Source organism: Eleutherodactylus coqui, chromosome 6 (assembly GCF_035609145.1).
Source record: "Eleutherodactylus coqui strain aEleCoq1 chromosome 6, aEleCoq1.hap1, whole genome shotgun sequence".
NCBI classification, from domain to species: Eukaryota; Metazoa; Chordata; class Amphibia; order Anura; family Eleutherodactylidae; genus Eleutherodactylus; species Eleutherodactylus coqui.
In genome coordinates, this window is record NC_089842.1 from 181763784 (window position 1) to 181779584 (window position 15801).

The 15801-nt window shown below is 46.2% G+C and overlaps 1 protein-coding gene across 9 annotated transcripts in view; it reads right to left on the bottom strand.

Moving 5' to 3' along the window:
• PCNX1 (pecanex 1) overlaps positions 1–13682 on the bottom strand; it is a 94418-nt gene extending 80736 nt beyond the window's left edge. For all 9 annotated transcript variants that reach the window (XM_066608394.1, XM_066608393.1, XM_066608396.1 and 6 more), the window contains exon 1: positions 13326–13682. In XM_066608394.1, coding sequence (XP_066464491.1) covers positions 13326–13478 — 153 coding nt within the window. In that variant the 5' untranslated portion in view covers positions 13479–13682. The remainder of the gene's footprint in view (positions 1–13325) is intronic.
• Positions 13683–15801: the final 2119 nt, after the last annotated feature.

A 15801-nucleotide genomic window follows, 5' to 3' on the forward strand; every position in this document is an offset into this window, starting at 1 on the left:
TCTACTTTAAAATTTTCCCCACAAATTAAAATCTCATGTGGACAAGTCTAGGGAATGTGGTGGCCATAACCGCTCGCTCACAGTTCACTCTTCTGTAAACAGTTCATGAACCCGTGCCATTGAGTAGCGGGAAGTGTGGCATATTGCCCCATGTTGTTGGAAAGAGCAGTACATTCTGTTTTCTGTTAAGAGGTGAGCACATAAGCTTAATTCGCTGCATGCCGCCCGCATGTGACAGTCGCACAGCACGCAAGTACGCAATAGCATTGCCATGCACTGTCTTGGCGTGTACTGCAATCTTTATTGCGTGCATTTCATGCAATGTGTGTGATGGGCAGCATGGGAGCCTATGGCAGACTGGCACAGCATATACCATGTGCAAAACCAATGCGCAGAATATGCTGTAACAATACGGTCGTGTGAAGGAGCTTTTAGTTGGATGATAAAACTGTTCAAACCTATCCAGATAAACCGCGATACTGAAGAAAACGGTGCCTACTGTTCGTATTCCTAACACTGTGCACAAAACACCGATTTTCTTGTCGTGCAATGGTGTTTCGATAGCCAGATGGGGGATGTTCAGTAGACCAGTTCCTCGTATTCTGTGAATTAACATGGGCTGATAAATATAACCGATGAAGCATTGTCTCAAAGTACAGCAATGGGTCCAAAAGTCCTCTAGCAATCAATCACAGTCAGCAACCGCTACAGTAATTTATGCGTTTATCCTCATTGAGCTCCTTTATTCCCTGCACACGTTATTCGGTTTGCTTTCAGGTTCAGAGATTCAGCACTCGCCGTTGTCCGTCATGCATCAGCTTGCAGTTTCGGAGTTGACTTTCGAGGGTTATTTGCAATGCTTGCTGAATGTGACAGACGACCTTGGACATCCGGATTGACAGAGGCCTTGGTTTCTTCAAGTTTGCGACCGACCAGGTTTGGCGCCATTTCTGAACCAGACTCTCAATACTGCATTCCACAGATGGAAATACCACTATTTTTGCATCTGTTGGGAGTGGTTCAATACAGCAATGTAGCCCTCAAACCAGAAAAGGTTGTGCACCCCTGTTCTAGCGTAGAGGCACTTTAAAAGCTTGCAAATTGGGCTCAAGCTTTCACAAACATGTCAGCAATTCAACATGCATAACGACGGGGGGAAAAAAAGGCGACCTGATGCTCTTAAAAAGTATATAAAAACGTGTACACTAGCGACAACTTCCTCCTTATTCCAAAAAAGTAAAAGCTAGCCATCTCCTCCGTCAGAATGAAGCTTTCGCCCCGTGTCCCGCCTGCACGTATACATTATCCGCTTGCTACGTCACAACCACATGTCCTGCTTTTCCATATCTCTCTTCGTTCATGTCTCTCGCAGTACACTCCGCAGCGCACCTGAGCAAAAATAGGTGTTCTGGAAAATGTGCCAAGTCATTGTGATCACAGAGCCACCGGTGAGGACGGCCAGGCGTGTGCAGCCCGACTCGTAAACTGCACAGTCAGTGCCCTCCGGCACGGGGAAGAGGCTGCAAATTAAGCTTCAGCTTTCTCAAGACACGTTGTGCAAAACCACACATTCATTTCTGTCTAAGAACAACCACTAACTGCATGCTTCTGTTATGACTGACTCATTTCCTTTCCAGGCAGCGGAGAGCCATGTGACGCATTCCCCGGGACCAACTCACCGCCTAGAAACAAACGGATTTCTCCAACCAGCGCAGCAATAAAATCACTTGATTTCCACAATGAAGTCAACAATAAAAAAAAACATTTCCTCCCAACCAGCAGAGGTACATAAAATGAATGCTTTCTTGGCTACTCCTAAGGGACACGGTGCCTAAATATAAAGTTGTGTGGCAGCCATTGTTTCAGCCCGGCCACTAGCTTTTCGGCCTGGCCACCAACTACTGTTGTGCTCCATTTCTTTGCACAAGTGAAGTGTTTGGTTTCCCTGGTAACGAACCGTAAACAACCGGAGGACAAAGGAATCAAAAGCTGCAATGTCCGGAGAACGGAGCATTTTGGAAATAAACATCCTATGGGCGAACGCATAGTTTTGCAATTTCAAACATATTGAAGTAGGATTCCCTCTTTAATATGGCTGCGCATGAGACATAAACTTTTGGCCCATTTATATGGGATGAGCTGTGGCGCAAACAATGGTGGCAGCTCATTCCAGTGATCCTCTGCTGTTACACAGGAGTGGGCATCGCTGGCAGAGCTGCGAGCTGGGGAGCGTTCTCCCACCGCCCGCCTCTACTCACAGTAAGCAGTCAATCAAAAGTGAATGACCGCTGAACGGCACGTCATTCAGTTATCTGAATGCAGAAACGGAATGATTCTCATTCAGTTGCTGCATGCATTTACACGGGACGATTATCATACCAATTCCCACGGGATCCCGGGAATCTGAAAGACTATGAACAATAATCGTCTATAAAAGGGTCATAGGTGCACAAGAAGAAATCAAACTGTGTCCTAAAAGGTCAGGAAAGTTTTCCTCAAAGGTCTTGTGAGACAATTCAATGGATTCTTAGACATAGCAAACGTGCATTTTCCCCTTCTTTACCAAACTAAATATACTGTAAAGGAGTTTTTATAGTTCATGCCAAACACAGGAAGAGAAAAAAATATGCACCTCCTAAAGCACGTTGTATTCATGGTATTTGGGGGACTAGATTTTGCTCTGGGAAACAAAATCATTTCAGAAGCAGAGTCTCGTTTCTGAAAGGCTTCCTGGCGACTATATTTAACAATGGCCTGTTATGAATGGAGCTTAGAAACAATAGCTACAGCTGTCCAGACTGATAGGAAATCTAACAGTAATATGACCTGATATGTGCTTCAGAAGAAAGCAGAGGGAAAGCATGGCACCCAGTTTGTTACATAGATGCCATAAGGAAGCTACAAGGTTGCAAACTTCATACATCATGCAATGGTTGATGTAGTAAAGGGGATCATAAACAAGGTAGATGCAACCCAAATCTAGAAGAAAATATCTAAAAAGCTGTATCAGGGTATGTTGACACCTAGCAGGAAGATTACAAGTCAAAATCCATAGCATTTCCAAATCAAAAGCAGAGTCAAAATCCATGGACTTAAGGCCGATTCATACGCAATGATTATCGCTCAACATTTGTCCAAATGACGGCTTTTGAGCAATAGCCGTTGCGTGTAAACGTGTGCACTCTTCGTCCATCGCTGGGCTCAGCTCAGCATTACAGCTGTTGTCCCTAATAAGTGGCACGGCATGCTGTGTTCTCCACGGGCAGCGCTGTTAGCATTGTATTCAACCTGTTGCCCCGATAGAACACAAGCAATGTATTTAGAGAACAGATATATTCCTTGCTGGGCACGCGGAGTGCACACTGTTCTCCAAATACATCCAAATGAAGCTAGTTAGCTACTAATAGGCTAATTAGCCTATAAATCCCTAATGCAAAATAATTGCTCAAAACGGTCAGTTTCTGCCAAATTTTGAGCGATCATCTTTGCATGTAATGAACTATTAGACTTGAAAGCATCTGCAGATCTGCAGCTAGGCCCCTCAAGCGCAGCACACGAAGCAGCCCTCACCAAGCAACCGCCACTAAACGCTGCAGCCCCTGTCAGTTGATGCAGAAGTAGGCGGTTTTATATATTTTTGGTACAGGGCTCTGTAGGGTGGAACAGCTCTATGGCCTCGGTCTATGCTACCCTATGGACATCTTTAGCATATAAGTCAGGAGCTTTCCCAGCATACACGGTAAACAAAAAAAGGAAATCTAATAAAAAGGTATGTGACCACAGCCTTGGGGTCAGTACGGCAACAGCCCAGTCATGTTCAGTCCTACACAAATTACTGTAATTGCAGTAATAGTCATGGTGGCAGATTTCCCCACAATCCCCTGTATGAGAGATAGGGTGAAGCAATTACCTAGTTGGCCTGAAGATTACAAGGCATTTATTCTGTTGAGGTCTTTCGGCCTCGTTCACACGGGCGACAAAGTCGTGCAATTTTGTTGCACTGCTACAAAATCGCATGTAAGTGAAGCCCATGCTTTCCGATTGGTTGATTCACACATGCGATGTTTTATAGCATGCGACATCCCAAAAGCCTTGCGGGTCACGCGATAAGCCCGCGACTTGTGAGATTTTTTTACCCCATGTTTCTGTATGGAGCCTTCTTCTCTGTTGTATTGCATCACACAAAAAAAGCGGTTTTCGTGCGGTGCAACTTTGACAATAGGAAATCCTACTGCCAAAGCCCTGAACTTAAAATAAAAAAACAGTATACATCACCTTAGAAGTGCTGTCAGCCCAGCTGCATCTTCTCCCCGGCACTATTGTCCTTCATCTCTTCTGGCCGTGGATTGAAAAATCCCGCTTTCTGGAAGCACTGCCTCTGATTGGTTGATGCTTAGCCAATTACAGCCAGCGCTCGATGAACCAATCACAGCAACGGCCGTGACAGAATATCGCTAGCGATATTCCGCTGCGGGGGAGGAGGGGATTGCCTGGGATAACGCAGTGACATATTGCCCATGGGCCGGCAGCCTTAACGGGCCAACAGTTGCTTGGTTTCTAGGGGAGCTGAAAACCAAGCGACTACGACAAGTGAGAGATTCTCATTTCCTTCCCATGTTCACATGGTACGACAGTCACTTATAATCTCGTACAAGTCTCCTTAGCTCCCCCATGAAACAAGTCCAGTTAGCATAAATTAATAAGCTGTCTAGACTGGCATGGAGGACATGGGGGGATGGGGAACAATAGCATATTGTGGGGACAGGAGGTCTTCAAACTAGGACAGACATTCATAGAGTTTGTTAAAATTGTTTAAGCCGTCCGCTAAATGAGATAGAGGTTCTAGAATAGGAATGTCATTATTACACCCTTACAGTATATCTGCACAATCTATAACCCCAGCTTTACCAACATGATTTCTGCTCTACGTGAAAGCAGAACACTGCGGCTACATTCAATTCTTTAAGACGTTGTTTGTCCGAAATCCTTGCAGAGATATCTAGGTGGTCGGTTAGCAGGAAACATCGCATATCAAGGTGCTGTTAAAAGAATGCATTGCCAAAATCACGTGTTTTTGCCTGAATTTTCAAAACCTAAAACAAAAAAGAAAAAAGGGGCGTTTTGGCGTTGAGGTTCTTGGTGCAATTTTTCTACTTCTCCATAACACCCGGTGTGAATTGTGCCTTACAGATCCCTTAAATGATGCTGAGGGCGATGGACACAGCCAAGAGGCGGGTTGTTGATGTAGCTGTACGGCGCTGATAGCGCCCCGCAGGGGACGGCATCGGTGTTGCAGGGTTGCCTATACAACTGCATCACCTACTGTCCTGCAGTGAACGTATATACTGGGGATTTTTCTGGAAAATGCTGTAGAACAAAAAGCGATGTATGAAACCGTATAGCTTCCATGTTCACTAAAATGTGACTTAATCTGAGATCTCCTGTACCTCAATGACTGAGTATAATCAGACTTGTGTATTATAGCAGGTAATATAAATGACTCAACCGGTTTTAGTGTTCATTATATAATGGCTTTATAGGTCAGTCTCAAATACTTCACATGGATGTACGTTTTCTGTGCTCTGAACAAGGCTTTTTTGCGCACATATCGGCATATTTTGCTGAACGCTTTCTGCCCGCAGAGTATTTGCATGCGGCAGACACAACAATTAAAATGCCTACTTTGTGCCAGATGTGTTCTTTTTCCAGCACAATTAGGCTTACTTCACACGGACAAGCGAGAAAATCGTGGCAATATCGCATATTTGCTTATGTGATGTTTGAGCGTCAGCAATACTGTTTTTGTGAAATTCATCGCGCGTCGCAGCATTTAGCGGTTTTTTCACCCAATAGACAACAGGTGTTGCTAATGTTAAAACCACATTTGCGATGCACAAACTTGCAAGCGATAAATCGGAGGATCTATAGGGAAACATGGGCGAGGAAAAAACTTTTCAAAAAAACAATCTCGAAACATCGCAGATGTGAATGAAGTAATTAAAAATCATCGGTCTCATAATTCTGCATTATCTCGCATCTCTCATTTTCTCGCCCATATCAAAGCAGCCTTACAGGGTTTCTCGTATCTCCTTGCATATTGTGTATTCCCATTGAGTTCTATGGGAACCTATGTTGCGCGAATACGCAGGAAAATAGATAAGAATGGGAAACACTCCGTAAATCCCCACCGCGGCTGTCAGCCAGTGGCGGAGGATCGCTACTTCCCAGAAATGATGTGAGGCAGTTTTATCACAAAACACGCCAAACATCCGCGGAGATATTACATGTTGGAGAGTGCAACAATATGTCTCTCGCCCCTGTGAAATTCGCTTTAGATACGGTTTCTCAACAGGTCTTTTGCCAAGCATCCTCATATGAAGAAGTGACATTTGGCAGGCATTGTTTATGGTTAAGGGGACACAATCCAAAGTCTATCTTCCATTTGCTTGCAGATTATTTTTCCCTGCAGGAAGTACATTCAGGCTGGGGTACTTGGCTCTCCCAATGGGTGTACTGACGGCATCCCCAAAAACTAACATAGCATAATATGCCTTAATATATGTAGCATTCAGCCTTAATGCCACTAGAAGCAGTCTCGGTTGCCAGCTCTTCTACAGATTAAAGTATTTACATAGCTTAACATTCCTCTGGCCGTATGACCACCAGCTTCTAAGTCCCACTTTTTTGGTTTTACACAAAGTGACAATTTATGTAACACAAACATCCTCAGATGTCTACGTATGGCGCTGATCACACTGGCCTGATAGATGCAGCTTCTGTGTTCTGTCCATGACAAGCTATCAAAAAAAGTCACAAACAAGCGAGATTCAACTTGCATTGCAGTCTGTAAGGTCAAAATCCATGTGCAACGCAGGACCAAAAGTCCTACAGGTCTAGGGTTTTGGTCAATAGTTGTGTGGATGGTGTGCATCACACCAGCCATTATATGTAGCATCACAGTGCAACATCATGACCTTCATGTAGCAGGACAGATTCCCTGTGTAGCCCTTGCATTAAATAGTGCATCCCCCTCGGGCTGACTGAGACCGTCCTCCATATCCTGATTTATCTGGGAAGTTCTAACCCAGTTCACGTGCCGAGATATACATTAGGATCCTCCCTCCACTGGCTCTATCACCATCGGACAGAGATATACCCATAGCCTTCCGACGATTGCTTAAGTTGTATTCTTTTAATGGTTTGCAACCGCATTTGTTTCGGAATGCAGAGAAGGACCACAAGCGCTCCAGATCAATATAAAAAGGACTATTAAATAGTGGTCCCCAAAACCAGTTAGCAGAGGACCACGGCTGCGGTAGACAGGAGGGGGGACAATTATTTACACTGTGTCCATATAACGGACGTTCTATAGGGTATAACAGAAGCACCTATAGACCAGATCAGTCCTGTCCTAAGAAGCAGGAAATCAACAAGGCCAATTTTACTAGGTTATCAAATACCAGGCAGCACATGACAGAGCAGGGAATGCAAAGGAGAGACCGTGGGAGCTGCAGGCGCCACCGTGGACAGGGCTTCCCTCAGACCAAAACAGGTTTTCACTACTAGGATCTTACTCTATTGGCAACGTGAAAAACACGCATCTACAAAAACCCTATTTACCATCTGTTGTACTCCACGTTTCCCCAAAATTAGTCCCCCCCCCCCCCCAGCAGAACATTCCAGCAGACCAGCAGTTTTCACGGCACTAACTAGTTGCAGCTTGTCCGTCTGATCGCATCATTTGAGTCATTCTGCTTAAATGTCTCCAGAAAAATCATTTTTATTTTCCTCTTGTAGCAACATTCTTCTCAAGCTCTTGAAATACCACTCATGGTACGCGGTTGGTGCAGACCCTGAAGGCACCAGTAATCATGACATCGCCATTTACATCTGCATGTTAACCCCATGTCACAGACTACATTCACACAGAAGAGAATATCGAGCGTTACGAGACGCACAAAGCTCGCACGATTGTGATCGCCATTCTTGGACTTATTTACATGAGCGATTTTTCCCTTCACAGCGATGCTGCAAGGAAAAAAAAGAAGAAATGGTAGCATGTTCTATCTTTGGACGTTCCCACAGAACACCTCGCTCATCGCCTTCAATGGGACCATAAACCGTTAATGCCACAGGACGTAAATGTACGTCCTGGCTGAGGTGTACTTAAAGCAGCAGGGCGTACACTTTCGTCCTGTGAATAGCGCGAGATCAGAAGAGACCCCGCGCTATACGGCAGCCGGCTGTTGCCTATAGCCGGCCTCCCACTGCAACAACAGGGGTGCAGCGAGACAGCGACCCCCACTGTTAACCCCTTTCCTGCGCGGCGTCCTCTGTACTGTGGATGTGCGCCGGCCAGCACATGCGCAGCAGAGGGGAAGACGGCGGAGAGGTAAGCTGGGGTCACCGTCCAGAAACCGGGCCGAACTCCACTGCAGGAATCCCACATGCGGGGTCCGACCCACCCGTGTGCAGGCAGCCTAAGTGTTACAGAGGTCCAGGGGGGGTTATCTGGGCAGCTTTGTAAGATTACATCTCTAGGTACTCACCTTCCTGCCAAAAGTTATTGGACACCTGAGGGTGAATCAAAAGTATTCATTATTTCCAGATGTTCCTACATAGTGGGGCTTCTTTGGCCATAATGACACCGGATACTCTCCATGGTATAATTTCTACTAACATCTGATACACTTCAGCTGGTTTTTCCCTCCATTCATCCTGCAAACGTCAAGCGAGTTCTCTCAAAGAAGATGGGCGCTGTTCATATTTGCTGACCTGAGGTTCCAGTTCGTCTTAAAGATGTTCAGTAGGGTTCAGGTCGGGATTCTGTACAGCCGGCCCAATCGTGGAACATCCATATCCTTAAACCAATGTAAAACAGTGTTGGATTTGTGACGAGGCGCGTTGTCTTGTTGGAAGTCTTGCTGACCATTCCCACAGTATGGCCTCATTGTTGGCAGCACATTACTGTCTACAATGTCAGGGTCCACCTCTGTTCATGGCTCTTGCCACCAAAACCAACGGACCAAAACCATGCCACAGAACATATCCCCAGAACATAACAGAACCTCCACTGTACTTAAACGTTGGCACAACACACTCGGGCAAAAGGCTGCTCCCCAGGCGTCCTCCACACCCAGGGATCTAAAGATGGAGCAGCGGGATTCGTCACTCCATAGAACGTTCTTCCATTGCTCAACTACCCAACGATGACAATTCCTGCACCACTGTAGATGGGGCCGATGCATCTTCTTCGAGAGACCTTACCAGACATTTGCAGGATGAATGAAGAGAAACACAAGCTAAAGTATATCAGATGTTAATACCAAAGTACGCCACAGAGAACATCTGATGTCATTAGCGCCAAAGGAGCCCCACTAAATAGTAACATATGGAAATATATACTATTTTTGATTCTTGCTCGGGTGTCCGATTACTTTTGGTGGGACGGTGTAGTTTAAGTATAGAAGTTGCATTCATCCAGTTTTGTTTCACACGCTGAACAGTTAAAGCTGTGAATACACGATGGTTTTTATATAGTCCATTAATAATTTTGTGGTTGGATTCCAAGTTGAACAGGCTTGTTTTAGACTCCAAAACTCTTGTGGTCGGTATGTAACCATGACAACCAGAGGTCCAGTATATAGATTCTTATTTCTATGCTGATGAAGCTCATTTTCTCCCTTAAAGGGAACCTGCGTAAAGCACCATAAACTGACTTATGGTACCGTTAGGGGACAGGGAGACGGGTAATGTTTTTTATATATATTTTTTTTTTAAATACTTGCCGGCTCTTTTCATTCCATGCACCAGATGAAAATCTGACTCTTTTCAAAGTTTCATGCACATGCCCTCCCATAGACTTGTATAATATATCAGGGGACAATACAAAGACTTCTTCCATCATCTATTTATGCCCAGGACTGTAATAAGGGGGAGCACTCTCGTCTAGAGGAAAGAAGGTTTCTACACAGACATAGAAGGGGGTTCTTTACTGTAAGAGCAGTGAGACTATGGAACTCTCCGCCCAAGGACCTGATGATGGCAAACTCACTAAAAGAGTTAAGGAGAGGCTTGGACACCTTTCTTGGGCGATACAATATTACATGTTATATCACTGATTATTTCAGAAGGGTTATTCGGATTGCCAGAATTTTTTCCCTTAAAAGGGAAAAATTGACTTCTACCTCATCGGCGGTTTTTGCCTTCCTCTGGATCAACATGGAAGGCTTTTTTTCGGCCTTACATATTATGGATGCACTAGAAAGACCAGTGCGGGCACAGCTGGAGCTCCTTGTTAGGTGAGGACAGTATTCTCAGCAACGGCCTCACCTCGTTACATAGCTGAACAGGGGGGGGGGGGGGGTTAAAAATGTACAGAATAGGCTGATAAAACATATTGCAGAGATGCTTATCACATTACAAAAATATGAGTGCGGCTAATCTTTAAATCTCTCTCATAAACATTTATGACACACATGCACAAGCCCCAACAAGCTGAAGCCAATGATTGGCTGCAGCGGTCATGTGGGTGTACAGCATGTCAACACCGCAGCTAAGCAGACTGACAGGACTACTGGGGGGAGAACAGGTAATGGGTTTTGGTTTGTATTTCCTGCTGTGCAGTCATTTTTATATCCTAAACCACCCTTTAATTGGAAACTGACACTTACCAAAGTACTGTACATGTGACTCAAGATACACCATCTACTGCTACACAAACCCACAGTAATTCTCATGCCATTGTGTCACTTGGAAGGCTCGCCAACCACCACCCTCAAACAACTCTGAAAAGCTTCCTCTAATTCTATCCTCTACTTCCTTTTAATAACTTACATGAAAGGGGGATTCTGGGACTCTTCCTGTTTATAACCCCTTCTCAGGATAGGTCATCAATAGCCGATCGACTAGGGTCTGACGTTTAGGATCCCCACTGACCGATGCTGGAAGCAGACTGCGCTGTCTGTATTGCAGTGGACCAGCTTGGTACTGCAGGCACAGCACTAAATTCAATGGGAGCGGTGCCTGTAGTACCAAACCAGGCCACTGCAATGTTGACAGCGCAATCTGCTTCCAGCACAGTCTGCGCTGACAATGGGCCAGGAAATCAGCGGGAATCCCAACGGATCAACTATGAATAACCTAGCTGAAGAATGGGTTATCAATTGAAAAAGTCCCAGCTATTCCCTCGTAAGGTTTAAAGAGGCCCTCTTAGCTCTCCCAATAGGTCTGTTTCAGAAAATAGTTACATTAATCCTGGAGCATAATTTCTGATAACTCTTGTGCCGTTCCTCTTTTACTCCTCCTGGAAACCCATGAATAAACTGACATCTAGGTATTACCAGGTGGGGAGTGTCCCTGCAAAGTCTGATAAAGTTAGCACTGACTGTGTAGAGATAGAGGGTCGATTGGTAAATGGCATGAAGAATACAAGTATTTACGAAAGCAGACATGCCAGGAGAGGCAAGAGCTCTTTTAAAGGAAACTATTAGTTTTTGGCTTGCTAGAAGGTTCTTTCCAGGCTTTATTAAAAATGCAGTTTACTTGCTTATGCCATGATGACTGCAACTAATCCCCGCAGCACTGCCACTCCACGGCCCCTTGCTGGTCTGTTGGCAGCAGGTACATGCCAGTACAGATCACCACAGTTATAGACAACGAAGACAGGGACCGACGATCACCGGGGAGTTACAAAGTGACCCAAATTACGCCACAGGCCCAGTGCAGTTTTAAGGCTAACTGCAGGCATACAGGCTACAGATTTTCAGATAGCAAATCCGCTGCATAACACCGTACAAAGTAACGTTTTTAAAAACTTCACATCCCAACAAGCCCTGCCTACGTTTAGAAATAGTAAGGATCTGGGGCAGAAGTCACAAATTTGTGCACAAATATCCAATCACGAAAAATTGTGTTTTGTTTTTGTTAAACACCAGAAACTAGCGTAAAAAAGTTTTATGAAAGTCCCCCAAAGTGGAATCCACCTGGCATACAGGTACCCTAAAAGTTTTCTGATATGTAGAAAAAGTTTAAAGTGACCTTCCGGTCTCAGAGGGTTTATAGTACCTAGCGCCCTTCGTTATTCATGTGCAGTTGACTATCCTCATGTGACCATCCCCAGCCAATCAGAAAGCAGCAGCTGACGGCCGAGGCAGAGTGTACATCCGGTGGGTTAAGAAGTGATTCACCCATCCAGGAGCAGCAGAGCGGAGCCCCAAAAAGTGGCAGCTATGCAGGAATAAAGGAGGGCACCAGGTAATAACACCCCCATCCGGTCTCCGACAAGATCAGAGGGGCGCTTTAGTATGCCCGATTTTATTTGAATTCTAATATACTTCCCAAATTCATTCTGTACCACAGAGCCCCCGTCCATTCCATGGGGTCTATTAACAATGCCAGGGCGCCAAGATACTGGCATCCAAAAGTCACAACTGAAGGCATACGCTCAGCAGCAGCTTGACTTTGGTTATTGTTGACTTGCTGGAGGGTGATGGCCGGGCTTCTCCCTCTCCCTCCGGTCTCCTGATGCAGGTTTGCCTGCACTGCCTGCTTAAAAACGGACCCGTTTGAGACAGAAGTAAAAAGATGGCGGTCTGGCTGAGACTACAATGTGAAAAAAAAAAAAAAACAGAGTTGCCTTCCGCTTCGTTTCCATTCTCTTGACTGAAAACCGCTGTAAGAAACGCTCAAAAAAGAAAAAAAATCAGAACACAAACGGAGCGGACCCATTGAGAGCAGAGTAACGGATCGCTCTCTACGGATTCCGTTTTAATTGGTTTCCATTTTTTAAATTAAAAAAATTAAAAAAAACACGACTTCCCTACGCTCCTTCCGCCTTACATTCGTCCTTGCGGCTGTGCTGGCTCAGCTGCTGCAGCACGTCCTGTAATATAGGTAAGCGTCATAGTCTACTTTCAGATTTCGCTTGTGCCAGGATCGGCGCCAGGGAGCCGCAGTGTTAACCAGATGTACAGGCATGCTGGGAGTTGTAGTTGCTCCCCTGTACCAGCATAATCCCTGCTATACGCCAACATATTGGGAGGTGCTTCCAGTGTGGCGATGCCCGCGGGCACAGAGCGTTTGCCTGGTTTGCTGAGAACTTCTGTTCTTACGCACGAATCACGCTAGGTACATTTCTGCGCCACTTTTCACCCCCGATACGTATCCGCTGTACATATCACACGGATGGCACATACGTGGAGGAGGCACCAGACTCCAGAGCGGTGCCCAGCACCCCACACAGGCTGGCAGTGCCCAGCACAAGGCTGGCACCCCAGTGCAGGGAGGCCTGTGCAGCAGACAAGATGGAGGAGGCACATACTCACCATGTACAGGGTGAAGGGGAAGCAGAGCAGGAAGAGCCATATGTAGAGGTGCAGGGTGTTGACAAAGGTGCTCTGGTGAGGGTCGTAGTACCAGCCCCCGGTGATGGAAGCCCACACTCCCTGCCGGAGGATTTGCAGCGTCTGAGAGCCCATGGTCCTCCGTCACCCCCTCCTCCGGGCCGTCGCCGCCTTCACCTTCCCGTCCGCACGAGGAGAGGGACACAACGACGGGTGACAGGCCCGGGCGGGCTCACGGCGGCCATTTTATCTCCTCTCACCCCCGGAGGAAGCTGGGGTCCTCCAGCGACGAGCGGCCTTAGCCTTCAGCGCTCGTTCTCCCTTCTGTACGACCACAGAGTGCCGTGTAGAACGTCTCCTACAGCTACAGGCGGCACGGCCAGCGCCACCTAGCGGCGGCTCCTAGGATGGCGGCGCTACATCTGTATTCTCCTACAGCCGTGTCCTATAGGTGACGGCAGTGAAGGGTTTATTAGCGGCATGTCTCATGCAGTAGGATTATGTCAGCAGCCGTTACTGGCAGGGAGCAGGACGGCTGCCAACCGCCCAACATTGTATAGGATGACCTGTGGTCGCCATCATCATTGTGATGACCTTTCACCCCTACAGTGGGAGATGGAGTGCTGGGTACAATGAGGGCTAATTTGGTGCTGGTTCTTCGGAAGTGCTATCAGTTTACTATAAAAATGCTAAACATTTGGTAACATAGAGTATCGCAAGTGTTTCTCATTGGCTTCCATGCAAAACATCGCACGCCATGTGAGCGCTATGCCATGCCTTATCAGGTCCCATTAAAAACAACGGGCAAGGCGTCCCCAAAGATTGGCCATGTGCCATTTTTTTTTTTGCTCGTCTGTAAGTATCCAATCAAAAGAATGGATTTCATATTCGTGCCTGCCTTGTCCGCATCGCACACAACATACGTGAGAATGTCGCTCGTGTAAATTAGCCCTTATAGGATATTATTTTAATTTTAACTCCGAACATTCGTGCTATTTTTTTTTCTTTCGTAAGTAATAGCGCGCCCTGCAGCACCGCCGCGTCATTAGGGCTAGGGAAACATTTTTTGCAAAAATTTTTGCAACTGGATTTCCTCTTCATTCATCTGAATAAACTTGCTTCAGCAGTAAAGCAGCACGAAGGAGCACATTTACTAAATGCTTTATGACAGCTTTCTGGCGTATTAAAGTCACACATTTTGGCATATGGCATCTGGTGTGCAAAATTGGGCAACTTTTTGCTATTTCACACCAGCCCTAAAACTTTTTTTAAAAGGGGGGGGGGGTTAGCATTGGGGGCGCAGTCACTAACAGCACGCCAAACTTATTCTATACCTGAAACTGGTGAAAGTCCTAACAAACTTCTGCCAGCTAGTAACTAGGGTGGACTTCAGATATGGCGCATGGGCGGACCAAAGATACAGCAAATGTGTCCCATCCTCCTGTGACTGCAGGGGTTGCCTCTCCCTCCGTAGTGACATCAGGGTCAGTGCTCCAGTCATTTCAATATGGCTGGCAGCAGTTTACTCAGTCTCCGCCTCACAGGGGACACAGGACCCCCAATCTTGAGGTCAACAAGGGTCTCAACTGTGAGATAGGAGATAACTTGCAGTCTTGGTGCAAACCCTTTAAGGGACTTGCACTTCTTAATACACTGTTTATAAAAATAAATAATCCAGCCTCTAGAAGAAGTTGTCATTTTGCAACAAAACTCGGCATGCAGTTCCATCTCAGGCACACATCCAAATGATTTGAGTTGTGGTGGAATTAGATGAACGGTCTTGCCACCTGAGGCTCTAAAAGTGCTTCCACTCTTGGCCTATAAAAAGGCTCTCAGAGGCTCCTTGTGTGTAGTGACTCTTCTTCCACTTGTGTAGAGCTTGTTGATCACTAGACCCCTCTACGATGCAATCAAAGAGATTTCACCTGGTTAATAGAGTTTGAGGGGCGCAATATTGAAATGTGAGAAGCTGGATGGTCTTAATGATGAATTGCCACCACCTAAGCCGTTCTGACCAGACTGTTAGGAGGTGTTGGGACCAGTGGATGTGTGAAGGCACACACATAAGGTGACCGGGCTCAGGATGCCCCCGACAGACCACTAGTAGAGAGGAGCGTCTGACAAGCAGAAGCAGCTCTAATTGTTTCATTGTCCACCATCCAGAGACAGGTGGACCATCATTACACCCCCGTGTCTGTCAGAACTATTTCTGGGTGCTTGGCTGAAGGACATTTGTCTTATGGTGCCCATTACATGTACTGCCATGTTCATGTCTGGAGACCTAGGGGTGAGCGCCTCAATCCTGCCTTTACTGTGGAGCGGCACACTGCCCACCCCCCACCCCACTGCTGGTGTGATAGGGGGTCATCGCATACAACAGTTGGTCACCCCTATTGCTAGTACAAGGGACATGATAACCCAGCGATATGTTCAGGACACCCTGCAGCCACATGTGTTT